The sequence below is a fragment of the Rhamphochromis longiceps genome, linkage group LG13, assembly GCF_057381845.1.
Source record: "Rhamphochromis longiceps isolate RC_006_pf linkage group LG13, R_longiceps_female_GT1.1, whole genome shotgun sequence".
Lineage (NCBI taxonomy): Eukaryota > Metazoa > Chordata > Actinopteri > Cichliformes > Cichlidae > Rhamphochromis > Rhamphochromis longiceps.
In genome coordinates, this window is record NC_140569.1 from 19,319,366 (window position 1) to 19,332,463 (window position 13,098).

At 37.5% G+C, this 13,098-nt stretch overlaps 2 protein-coding genes across 2 annotated transcripts in view; one reads left to right on the plus strand and one right to left on the minus strand.

Moving 5' to 3' along the window:
- Positions 1-5,445: 5,445 nt before the first annotated feature.
- Positions 5,446-11,006, plus strand: mtg1 (mitochondrial ribosome-associated GTPase 1). Its single transcript, XM_085428242.1, has 11 exons — positions 5,446-5,697; positions 5,822-5,886; positions 7,001-7,105; positions 7,185-7,271; positions 7,376-7,432; positions 7,796-7,886; positions 7,979-8,040; positions 8,126-8,222; positions 8,348-8,429; positions 8,531-8,643; positions 10,471-11,006. Exons 1-11 carry the CDS (start codon positions 5,523-5,525, stop codon positions 10,566-10,568), a joined length of 1,032 nt encoding a protein of 343 aa, XP_085284368.1. The 5' UTR covers positions 5,446-5,522; the 3' UTR covers positions 10,569-11,006.
- Positions 11,007-11,145: 139 nt separating this feature from the next.
- The window catches only part of sprn (shadow of prion protein), a 5,852-nt gene continuing 3,899 nt past the window's right edge, over positions 11,146-13,098 (minus strand). The window contains exon 2 of the mRNA XM_085428243.1: positions 11,146-12,361. Coding sequence (XP_085284369.1) covers positions 11,894-12,361 — 468 coding nt within the window. The 3' untranslated portion in view covers positions 11,146-11,893. The remainder of the gene's footprint in view (positions 12,362-13,098) is intronic.

Below are 13,098 nucleotides of genomic sequence, written 5' to 3' on the forward strand. Positions count from 1 at the left end.
AACTCAGTTACAGTTATTTAACCAGTTGCTCTTACCAGAGGCGTGGGACCATGAAGACATTTCATTAATTGAATCTTAAAGCAAGCATTTCAATATACAGGATTTTATTATTTATGAGAACATACCAGAGTGGTGAATGATAGCTATAAGACCACTTACTGAGATGAGTATATCTGATATTCTGAGACAAAATTGGAATTCCAAAATGTTTAATAATTTTGGAATTCCAATTTTTTCCAATAAATTACAGAATATTTCAACAAGAGATCAAACTGGAATAAAATTTGTGTAGTTTCTATTTTGTGTTATCTGGAAAAGGTTTAGATGCGGTGTTCCCAGTCATTATGGGTAGATTGTATGGAGTTATATGTACCAAATGTTTATGTGGACTTTGTAGATTAGGGAAACTTGGAGATGACTCTCATTACTTGTTTGAATTTAGTCATTTTAAGTTGCAAAAACAAACATGTCTGCCTGTGTATTTTAGGTTGAGACCAAATGTTTATAAGATGGAGAAGTTGTTTAATACTAAGAATATTGTTAAGGTGCGTAAACTTGCAACATTTTATAAAGAAATTGTATATAAACGTGGATATGTGATTTGTTGGGAGAATGAAATATAGCCTAAAAGTCTGTACCAAAATAGGGTTTTTAAAGGCTTCCCCTTGAAATAATCTCCCTACCACCATCTTTGACACCGTCATCAGTTTTTATTCAATGACACGGAAGATTTTCTGCCCAGCTCAGGTGTTCCTGCAGGGGGCGGTAGCAACTTATACGAACCTGAAAAAAAGTAGAAGAAGTCGTCTTCATGCCGGTGTGTCTGCCAGAAACTGATTGCCGTCCGCGGGAGCGCGCGCAGCTGCTTAAAGCCGCAGCGCCCGGATTACTTGCGTTGCCAGCTACTTCCGTGCAACTGATACAACGTGGGGGGAAAAAACCCAAACACATTTATGCCTTTGTTATTAGGCAAAGGTATGCATTTATGGAGCTTTAACGTTTCTTGTAACCGAATTATGACGCTTATCAGAAGGTTGCTTTCAGTGTGTAGCGCAGTCACGAATGACTACACGCATCACGATGGAATAATTAATGCCTACAGGTTTAGTATGTCTACTCTTGTTGTTCATATTTGTTATAAGACTGTCGAATAGTAGTTAAAACAATAAAGACCTATTGTGCCAGTATCACCATGACTCTTTCTTGTTTGTTCAGAATAACGACTGAGAACATGGCATTTTAGCGCTACCAAAAAGTGATTGTGGCCTATAACTTGTCACTGAAACAATATTTCGGCTTCAAACTTGTTGGATATATTCCAGAGGGGTTACATGTGATATATTATATCCCAAAAACTCTCCAAGAACTGCTGAATAACTTGTACAGGAACAATAAAACTGATAATATGCCATTTTCAAGCTGCCAAAAAGTGATTGTGGACTATAACTTGTCACTGAAACAATATTTCTGCTTCAAACTTGTTGGATGTCATTCAGAAGGGTCATATGTCAAATATTACATCTCAAACAGTCCCTTAGAAATGCTGAATAACCTGTAAAGGAACATTAACATTGATAATATGCCATTTTCAGCCTGCCAAAAAGTGATTGTGGCCTATATCTTGTCACTGAAACAATGTTTCTGCTTCAAACTTGGTGGATGTCATTCAGAAGGGTCCTATGTGACATATTATATCTCAAACACTCTCCAAGAACTGCTGAAAAACTTTTAAAATAACATTAATACAGATAATATGTCATTTTCAACCTGCCAAAAAGTGATTGTGGCCTATATCTTGTCAATGAAATACTATTTCTGCTTCAAACTTGCTGCATGTCATTCTGAAGGGTCCTATGTGACATATTATATCTCAAACAGTCCCTTAGAACTGCTGAATAACCATTAAGGGAACAATAAAACTGATAATATGCAATTTCCAACCTGTCTGTGAAGGTTCTCAGTCATCCAGGTCATCGTAGTTTTTTTCAAAATTGTTGGATATCATCCAGAAGGGTTACATGTGATATATATTATGTCCCAAACACTCTCCAAGAACTGCTGAATAACTTTTAAAAGAACATTAATACCGATAATATGTTATTTTCAACCTGCCAAAAAGTGATTGTGGACTATATCTTGTCACTGAAACAATATTTCTGCATCAAACTTGTTGGGTATCATCCAAAAGGGTTACATGTGACACATTATATCTCAAACAGTCTCTAAGGACTGTTGAATAACTATTAAAGGATCATTAATACCCATAATATGCCATTTTCGACCTGCCAAAAAGTGATTGTAGACTATAACTTGTCACTGAAATACTATTTCTGCTTCAAACTTGGTGGATGTCATTCAGAAGGGTCATATGTCAAATATTACATCTCAAACAGTCCCTCAGAACTGCTAAATTACCATTAAGGGAACAATAAAACTGACAATATGCAATTTTCAACCTACCAAAAAGTGATTGTGGCCTATATCTTGTCACTGAAACAATATTTCTGCTTCAAACTTGTTGGGTATCATCCAAAGGGATGATATGTGGCACATCATATCCCAAACAGTCTCTAAGAAATGCTGAATAACTTTTAAAGGAACATTAACATTGATAATATGCCATTTTCAGCCTGCCAAAAAGTGATTGCTGCCTATAACTTGTCACTGAAACAATATTTCTGCTTCAAACTTGTTGGGTATCATCCAAAAGGATGATATGTGGCACAGCATATCCCAAACAGTCTCTAAGAAATGCTGAATAACTTTTAAAGGATGCCATTTTCAGCCTGCCAAAAAGTGATTGCCGCCTATATCTTGTCACTGAAATACTATTTCTGCTTCAAACTTGCTGCATGTCATTCAGATGGGTCATATGTCAAATATTATATCTCAAACAGTCCCTTAGAACTGCTGAATAACTTGTACAAGAACAATAACACTGATAATATGCCATTTTCAAGCTGCCAAAAAGTGATTGTGGACTATAACTTGTCACTGAAACAATATTTCTGCTTCAAACTTGTTGGATACGATCCAGAAGGGTTACATATGATATATTATATCCCAAACACTCTCCAAGAGCTGCTGAATAACTTTTAAAAGAACATTAATACCGATAATATGTCATTTTCAACCTGTGCATAAAACGTCAAATTTCAAAAATGTTGTAATTCAAAAATAATACAAAAAAAGGATAATGGCCAAATGGAAACAGGTGGGAGGAGATCTGCTTAAACACATTAGGAACACCAAGTAATAGGAAAGACAAAACAAACGGTAATAAAAATGTCATTCCAATACAGCACTTATTAATTGAAACGAAAACCAAAAACAAATAACAATTACATCCAATTAAAGAAGAAACCACCAGTTAAACTAAACTAACAAATAGACCAGAAACAGGGGGTATAGCAGAAGCTCAACACCAGTAAACCATGGAACAACATATATATTAATTCTTTGCATACAGTAACTATACTAACATGTTAGGAAACACAAAATAATTGAATCATCCTACAAACAAATTGCAATCAAAGCTGAACTCTAATGTTGTGAACAACACAGAAACACACACAGCAACACGAACATAAATTAATGAATTAATAAACAAATTGAACAGGTTGAAAATGGCATATTATGGGTATTAATGATCCTTTAAAAGTTATTCAGCATTTCTTAGAGACTGTTTGGGATATGCTGTGCCACATATCATCCTTTTGGATGATACCCAACAAGTTTGAAGCAGAAATATTGTTTCAGTGACAAGTTATAGGCAGCAATCACTTTTTGGCAGGCTGAAAATGGCATATTATCAATGTTAATGTTCCTTTAAAAGTTATTCAGTATTTCTTAGAGACTGTTTGGGATATGATGTGCCACATATCATCCCTTTGGATGATACCCAACAAGTTTGAAGCAGAAATATTGTTTCAGTGACAAGATATAGGCCACAATCACTTTTTGGTAGGTTGAAAATTGCATATTGTCAGTTTTATTGTTCCCTTAATGGTAATTTAGCAGTTCTGAGGGACTGTTTGAGATGTAATATTTGACATATGACCTTTCTGAATGACATCCACCAAGTTTGAAGCAGAAATAGTATTTCAGTGACAAGTTATAGTCTACAATCACTTTTTGGCAGGTCGAAAATGGCATATTATGGGTATTAATGATCCTTTAATAGTTATTCAACAGTCCTTAGAGACTGTTTGAGATATAATGTGTCACATGTAACCCTTTTGGATGATACCCAACAATTTTGAAGCAGAAACATTTTTTCAGTGACAAGATATAGGCGGCAATCACTTTTTGGCAGGTTGGAAATTGCATATTATCAGTTTTATCGTTCCCTTAATGGTTATTCAGCAGTTCTAAGGGACTAATTGAGATATAATATGTTACATAGGACCCTTCAGAATGACATGCAGCAAGTTTGAAGCAGAAATAGTATTTCATTGACAAGATATAGGCCACAATCACTTTTTGGCAGGTTGAAAATGACATATTATCGGTATTAATGTTATTTTAAAAGTTTTTCAGCAGTTCTTGGAGAGTGTTTGAGATATAATATGTCACATAGGACCCTTCTGAATGACATCCACCAAGTTTGAAGCAGAAACATTGTTTCAGTGACAAGATATAGGCCACAATCACTTTTTGGCAGGCTGAAAATGGCATATTATCAATGTTAATGTTCCTTTACAGGTTATCCAGCAGTTCTAAGGGACTGTTTGAGATGTAATATTTGACATATGACCCTTCTGAATGACATCCGCCAAGTTTGAAGCAGAAATATTGTTTCAGTGACAAGTTATAGTCCACAATCACTTTTTGGCAGGTCGAAAATGGCATATTATCAGTTTTATTGTTCCTGTACAAGTTATTCAGCAGTTCTTGGAGAGTTTTGGGGATATAATATATCACATGTAGCCCCTCTGGAATATATCCAACAAGTTTGAAGCCGAAATATTGTTTCAGTGACAAGTTATAGGCCACAATCACTTTTTGGTAGCGCTAAAATGCCATGTTCTCAGTCGTTATTCTGAACAAACAAGAAAGAGTCATGGTGATACTGGTACAATAGGTCTTTATTGTTTTAACTACTATTCGACAGTCTTATAACAAATATGAACAACGAGAGTAGACATACTAAACCTGTAGGCATTAATTATTCCATCGTGATGCGTGTAGTCATTCGTGACTGCGCTACACACTGAAAGCAACCTTCTGATAAGCGTCATAATTCGGTTACAAGAAACGTTAAAGCTCCATAAATGCATACCTTTGCCTAATAACAAAGGCATAAATGTGTTTGGGTTTTTCCCCCCACGTTATATCAGTTGCACGGAAGTAGCTGGCAACGCAAGTAATCCGCGCGCTGCAGCTTTAAGCAGCTGCGCGCGCTCCCGCGGACGGCAATCAGTTTCTGGCAGACAATCACTTTTTGGCACACCGGAACAAAAAAAGCTTGACGGCAGATTCGAGTCGGGATGTAAACAGTGAGACACATGTCTGTTTAGTGCATGCAGTTGAGTCAAAGTAAGTGTTCTCTTAAAGCAAATGAAGGACGGTGGATATATATTTGGGTAAATAGCATGAAACTGTACCAGGCACTCCGTCATGTCGACAAGTTCAGAACCGTTTTCGACTTTGGCGGACGGGAAGTGGCTCACTGGTTCCCCGGACACATGGCTAAAGGTGACAGCTTCGGCTTTACATTGGCTGTAAAGTGTGGTTTATGGTGCTTTTGAAAATGCGGGTAATCTGGTGTTCGAGGTCATTTCTTGGTCACATAGTTGCTGAAATAATTTGTTCTTTGTAGGACTAAAACAGATGAGAGCCAACCTGAAGAGTGTGGACTGCATCATAGAAATACACGATGCCAGAATATCCTTTTTATTATATTACACCATAAAACAGTATCATCTTTTAAATAAAAAACAAACAGTGGTGTATTTAATTGTATCAAAATTCCAATAAAAACCGTATTTTCTGGAGGGTGCTGCATGATGCCAGCTGTCATAGCTTTTATTGTTGATATTTGGACATTATTCCGTGTTATTTTGTTAACCAATACCTTAATAATCGATGAGAGATTTTGGCATATTTTTAGGGTGAAAAATCTTTTATATTGGTGTAATTTTAATTTTAAGCCTGAATATTTTTATTTATAAAAAGCCCTTACCTCTACCTAAAGTACCTCTGCAACATCAGCGGATATGATGGGTTATGATTATATGTATAGATAATCTATACACTCTTAAAAACAAATTATTTTATAGACAACATAGCAACATAGCTTTGACAACAATTAAGCTTTGACTTTGAAATGGGGAAAAATGGTGTATATAGGTAGTGAGTTTTTTTCTATTTTTGATTTTCTTAAATATATTGAAGGACAGCAGACAAGGTCACATAAGAAAAAAGAGCAAATTGATATAAACATTAACAGTGTATATGGATTTTATCACCCTTTTTAATCCTTAAGAGAAACTCTTAAGAATAAGAACATTTTGTGCAAAAGGTACTCTATGCACCATGTTAACATTTTCATTGTAGAAGCAACTTTTTTAAGGCACGGCAGGAAAATAAAACAGGAAAGAAAAAAGCACATTGGTTTGTGATTCGGAGTAACCTTTTAAACTTTACTTAAAGAAAGAGCTACAGGAGAGACAGAGAGTTTTCACTATTATGCCAATAAACATGGTGCATAGTTGTGAAAATAGAAGGTGCATCACTGTGAACTGATCTGGGAGATGCACATGAGCTGATTTTAAAAAAATATATATTTATCTATGCAAGATTTTGGCAAGATAACAACTAAATTATGTAGAAAGTGGTTTAGTTTAGTTCAGAGCTTGTTTACCACCTGAGCAAGACAGGTGTTTCTAGTCCTCTACTAAGTACTCCACGTGTGTTCTGAATTTCAAAAATAGCATGTGGTCAGGTGATAATTTAAAACTGCGGGAGCCCTGTGATGTTAATCCTTAACTTTAAAAACATCCCATTCTCTGGAAGAAACCCGGTGTTTCAGGACACACTGAGTGCCAAACCACATTTGCTAATTCTCAACAAGATGGACCTCGCTGATCTGTCCAACAAGCAGGTACAAATTCTTGCAGCAGCTTTGGCAGAGTCGCATGTCAGCAGCATTTTACTGTACTACAGCTACATTTACTCTGCAGAGAATCCTGAAGAAGCTAGAAAAAGAAGGGATGACACATGTTCTCTTCACAGACTGCTTAAAGCAGAGAGACCACAACATCAAAAAGGTAGAAAAACATTTTACTGTTTGCAGCCATTTCCTACACAGCTAAAAAAGTTGCAAAAGTTATGAGCACAGATGTGCAAACTAATTCTGTCTTCTTTTCTTTAGCTGGTGCCAAAGGTGATGGATATTATTGCAAGCAAACCACGCTTTAACCGAGAGGAGGTACATTCAGTCTGGACGGTTAAACTATATTGTTTTAGTGCTCTGTGGCAGAGAACATATATCCTCACTGCTTCTATACAACCTCAAATTCAATTTCTTGCACAAGATATGAGGTATGTCCAGAAAAAGTGCCACAAAACTATAGAAATTGCACTCATATCCTCACCATGCTGTGAGTTTTGCCTATTAAATAATGACACGTCCCTCCTTATTGGCTATCTTAGTCTTTAAGCTACAAATATGGAAGCAAATTGCTCACCAGTGTCTTCTATGTTGAAGAAATTAGTTTTCTTTGAATGTTACATTTTCCTACTTCATTGATTTTATTTAAAATGCAACCACATTAACGTGTTAAACTTTCAGATTACAAATTACTGCCTGATGGTGATTGGAGTGCCCAATGTTGGGAAGTCGTCTCTTATTAACTCGTTGAGAAGAACAAATCTAAAAAAGGGTAAATGCAGAAAAGTTGTGGATTGATTTGAAGATTTCAGTATAACTTTCACCTCCTCATTAACGAGTGTTGCACTTGTACACTAATTTCAGGTCGTGCATCTCGAGTAGGTGGGGAACCAGGAATAACCAAAGCGGTCCTAACTAAAATTCAGGTGTGTGTGGAGAATGCGTTTGCCTTTGTTTGTGTTTTGATGGTCTGATCAACCATCCAGTATTTATAACTGCTGCTGTCCTCAGGTGTGTGAGCGACCCATAATGTACCTGTTAGACACACCTGGAGTCTTGCCTCCTAAAATTGAGAGTGTTGAAACAGGCATGAAGCTGGCCTTATGTGGTATGCAGATTTTTTTTCTCCCTAACATAATTATTGTCAGTTTGTATATATGATAAAATTATTTTTTTCCAAATAGTTGGATTTCTTGTTTATACAGAATGATTTGAAAATCTGTTTTTCTCCAGGAACTATACTGGACCATTTAGTGGGTGAAGACATCATTGCTGACTACTTACTCTATTCTCTGAACAGGCTAGGAAAGTTCAGGTGGAATTTTTCTTTCTCCTATTTTGTGTTCATGTGCATTTTTTATTTTTTTTATTTAGCTTTCTCTTGAATGTTTACTGTAAAGATGTGTTTGTGTGCAGTTATGTGGACAAATATGATCTCCAAGAGCCTAGTGACGACATCCAGCATGTCCTCAAACGCATTGCTGTAAAACTTGGAAAAACTCAGCGGGTCAAAGCGATTACTGGAGTGGGTAAGACACTGCTCATCCTATGCATACAACTGCTCTGTACAGTGTAATTAATGATTTATTTATCAGTGATTTGGTTTTATTTATTTGCTTTTTGACTGGGAACAAAATTGATGCCACTGCCTTGTCTGTGTTGCAAGCAAGCTTTGTAGTTTAGCATGAAGGCTTGAAATGGGGATAAAAAAAAAAAAAAAGTCTGCAGGCAGGAGCTTTAAATAGATTTTTTTTATATATATATTTAAAAGTAAAGTAAAGAAAAAAATCTTACTATTCCTAAAAAATAAAAGTGACTGCTTATATGCAACTGGCCATTTCCTTAGTTACTATTACTGGGTCAAGATCTGAAGACTGTGGGTCACCGCGTGGTCTTCTGCAACTGTAGCCCATCTGCTTCAACATTTCATGTGATGTGTGTTCAACATTCCTTGAGTTACTGCTGCCTTCCTGTCAGCTCAAAGCAGCCTGACCATTCTTCTCTGGCATCAACAAAAGCATTTTCACCCAAAGAACTGCCACTCACTATTTTCCCTTTTTCTGGCCATTCTCTGTAAACCTTGGAGATGGCCGTGTGGCCATGTTCATTCTCAGTTTGAACTTTGGTAAGTGGTCTTGATCATGTCTGCATGCTTAAATGCATCAAGTGACTGGATGATCATATATTTGCTTTAATCAGCAGTTTAACCTACTGCAGTACCTTTTTTGAACTACTTGCCTTGGAGTCATTTTTGACCAGGACATGTCCTTCAACGCACATATTAAACAAATATGTAAGACTGCTTTCTTCCATTTGTGCAACATCTCTAAAATTAGAAATATCCTGTCTCAGAGTGACGCTGAAAAACTAGTTCATGCATTTATTACTTCCAGGCTGGACTACTGTAACTCATTATTATCAGGATGTCCAAAAAACTCGCTGAAAAGCCTTCAGCTAATCCAAAATGCTGCAGCAAGAGTCCTGACAGGGACTAGAAAGAGAGAGCATATTTCTCCTGTTTTGGCTTCCCTTCATTGGCTTCCTGTTAAATCCAGAATTGAATTCAAAATCCTGCTCCTCACATACAAGGTCTTAAATAATCAGGCCCCATCTTATCTTAATGACCTTGTAGTACCATATCACCCTATTAGAGCACTCCGCTCTCGCTCTGCAGGCCTACTTGTTGTTCCTAGAGTATTTAAAAGTAGAATGGGAGGGAGAGCCTTCAGTTTTCAGGCCCCTCTTCTGTGGAACCAGCTTCCAGTTTGGATTCGGGAGACAGACACTATCTCTACTTTCAAGATTAGGCTTAAAACTTTCCTTTTTGCTAAAGCATATAGTTAGGGCTGGACCAGGTGATCCTGAATCCTCCCTTAGTTATGCTGCAATAGACTTAGGCTGCCGGGGGATTCCCATGATGCATTGAGTTTTTCCTTTCCAGTCACCTTTCTCACTCACTATGTATTAACAGACCCCTCTGCATTGAATCATATCTGTTATTAACCTCTGTCTCTCTTCCACAGCATGTCTTTTATCCTGTCTTCCTTCTCTCACCCCAACCGGTCGCAGCAGATGGCCGCCCCTCCCTGAGCCTGGTTCTGCCGGAGGTTTCTTCCTGTTAAAAGGGAGTTTTTCCTTCCCACTGTCGCCAAAGTGCTTGCTCATAGGGGGTCATATGATTGTTGGGTTTTTCTCTGTATCTATGAAGCGCCTTGAGGCGACTTTTGTTGTGATTTGGCGCTATATAAATAAAATTGAATTGAATTGAATTGAATTGAATTCACGGGCAATCCTCATGGTTTGTTGCACTTTTCTCTTTTAACGGTTCAATCCCTTTTTTTCCTTGTCTCTTTCAGGAAATGTTACCATCACAATACCAAACTACACAGCAGCAGCATATGATTTCATAAGAGCCTTCAGGAAAGGAGAGCTGGGTCAAGTAATGCTCGACTGACCCGAGTCATTTTACCGACGATAACTAAAAACTGTTTCTGGATTTCTTCAAGAGCATATTAGTCTGTGTCTGCACTGACATGGTGCAGTTTTTTGGGCTTGTGGATAATGCAAAAAGTCACCAGACTCCTGTATGACTTGTAAATAAAAGACATTTATTAAATAGTCATTCTCAGTTTTGCTTGTAGGATACATGAGACAGATATCCAGGGTGGTGTAAACAGGATATTTATTGGCATAAAGACAGTGATAACAAACTCTTTAATTATTATGTACATCAGTGTAGCATATAATAGAGTGCACTTGTAAATGTGGAACAGTCTGTTGCTCCTGAGTGTCTTTTGTAGGTAGATTAATTTTTTTTTTTTGGAAGATGTAAACACCGTGAAAACCTTCCAGAGACACCGGTCGCTTTTGAGAGCAGCGGTAGGTTTGCCTCTCATCCATGTCATGATCACAGATCTCAGATGAATTTCAGGTGTTATTAGAAAACAGTGAACTATTCAGAATGCGAAGACGATTGTGGAAAACTAGCTGTCCCAAAGCACAGCACTCTTACTTATTCTGTTATTTAAATTATTGTATAAAGAACGAAATGAAATGTGTTTCATTGGTTGAGTTTGGAAGCTGAACAAAAACACGTATTTTCCTCTGTAAAATAAATAAGTCCATATTTCAGAGAAAAATTACTAATACTGTTTGATTTCAGGGGTGAGAAAATGCTGGTGCCAGGTTCCTTTCAACTTAATAAATGTTATAAAGTAGCTGATAATCTGTACTGCCATATTTTAAATGAACTGCAGCAAGTCCAAACTTTATATTAATACACCGGTCTGCTTTTAAACACAGATAGATTCTCTCATTTGTACAGAGCTGCAGTACAGGTCACTTTTTATTTTGTGCATATTATTAAAAGTATATATTTTTTAAATTTGGCAGTAGTTAAAATTGGCAGAAAGCAGCTCGGTTAGACTGAAGAGTCATTGGCATTTTGCTGATATGTTCTTCAGTGAAATACTAAGATTTAAGCTTTAGGGGTGGAAATTGACAGTAGTTCTGTTATATATGCAGAGATGAAGTCTGAGAGGTGAAATGTCCCCATGAATACTAAGCTGGTAACGCAGCCTGTTGTTTGCCGGTTGGAAAAACTGTAAAAAGTACAGTACAGTGATGCTTTTGTCATTGTTTTGTTCTGCTCCTGTGTGGCCGCTCTAACTGGTCTTACCCGTGCAGGTTCCAGTCAGTCCTCTGCATTATAATCATAACCTGGATGGAACTTCGGTTCTAGATCCAATCACAAATGTATCCTACAAATCACCCAAATATCTACAGTATACTGTCCATCAAGAGTCCATATTTAGGAGAAAACATTGTGATAATGACAGAAACTACTTTAGAGAAAAAAGATCCATTTTGAGTAGAACCTGACATTAGAGCATCAAAGTAATTGGTCCTGTTGTAGTAATCCAGCTCTTCCTCCGAGTTGTCTGTGTTGCCGCGACGGTAGGCAGATGCGTACCATTTATCTGCCGTTAACGCCACTGCTGCCCCTGCTGCTGCTGCACTTGCCACCCTCACCGGTGACGTCCGGCCGGCCACCCTGAAACGAGAGCGGGTCCCGCCGTAAGCGCCTCCTCCCCTGTAGGTCCCTGCTGTGGAGCTGCGGGAGGGTGACCCTCGAGAGGAGCCCCTGGACCCTCCACGTCCGCCTTTACACAGCGTGGGCTCAAACAGGAAGGCAGAGAGCAGGAGGCAAGTCCAGCATGTTGCAACCACCTGGTTCATCCCAGACATCTGTACAGGAAGAGGACACGATGGCACATCTTAAACCTTCCTTTGATGCAGTGGTCAAATAAGACTTAAAATATTTTGTCTGTTGTGCAAATATATAGGAAGTATTTGTCAATTTGCATAGTTTTAAGTTTGCATATACAGTCATCATGGTAATGTGGGTCTTTTAATGATTTCTTTGGGCTGCTCTTTTTCTAGACCACGGTGATCATACAGCATACATCTTTCATGACTTTAACCTCCTAGGACCTGGCGTCCACATATGTGGACATCACATTTTGGGTTATTTAGACCAAAATACTAAATCTTGCTCTACAAGGGCCTGATATCCACTTACACGAACATTATACTGCAACTGTTATATTGAAATTTTAAATGAATATCCTCATATGTGGCTCTCATTTATCTTAGAAACAAAAATAAGGGAAAATAAATCTGGTAATACTTTGGTTTTACATTCATCAGGTCCCAATCAGCCCAAATATCAAAGAGAAATTAAAAACGCATGCCATGGAAGAGTTTGGGACTTAGGAGGTTAAAAATGAAGAATTGGGTGCACAAGTTTTAGCTGATTTTGAATTTACTTTCATCCACACAGGGTCAAAATGATACATACAATATGTGCATACATACCCACTAATATTTTGTTAAATAAACCTTAGCAAGTTGCACCTCAACCAGATGCTTTTGGTAGCCATTAACAAGATTCTGGTATAATCATGGCTACATATTTGACCACT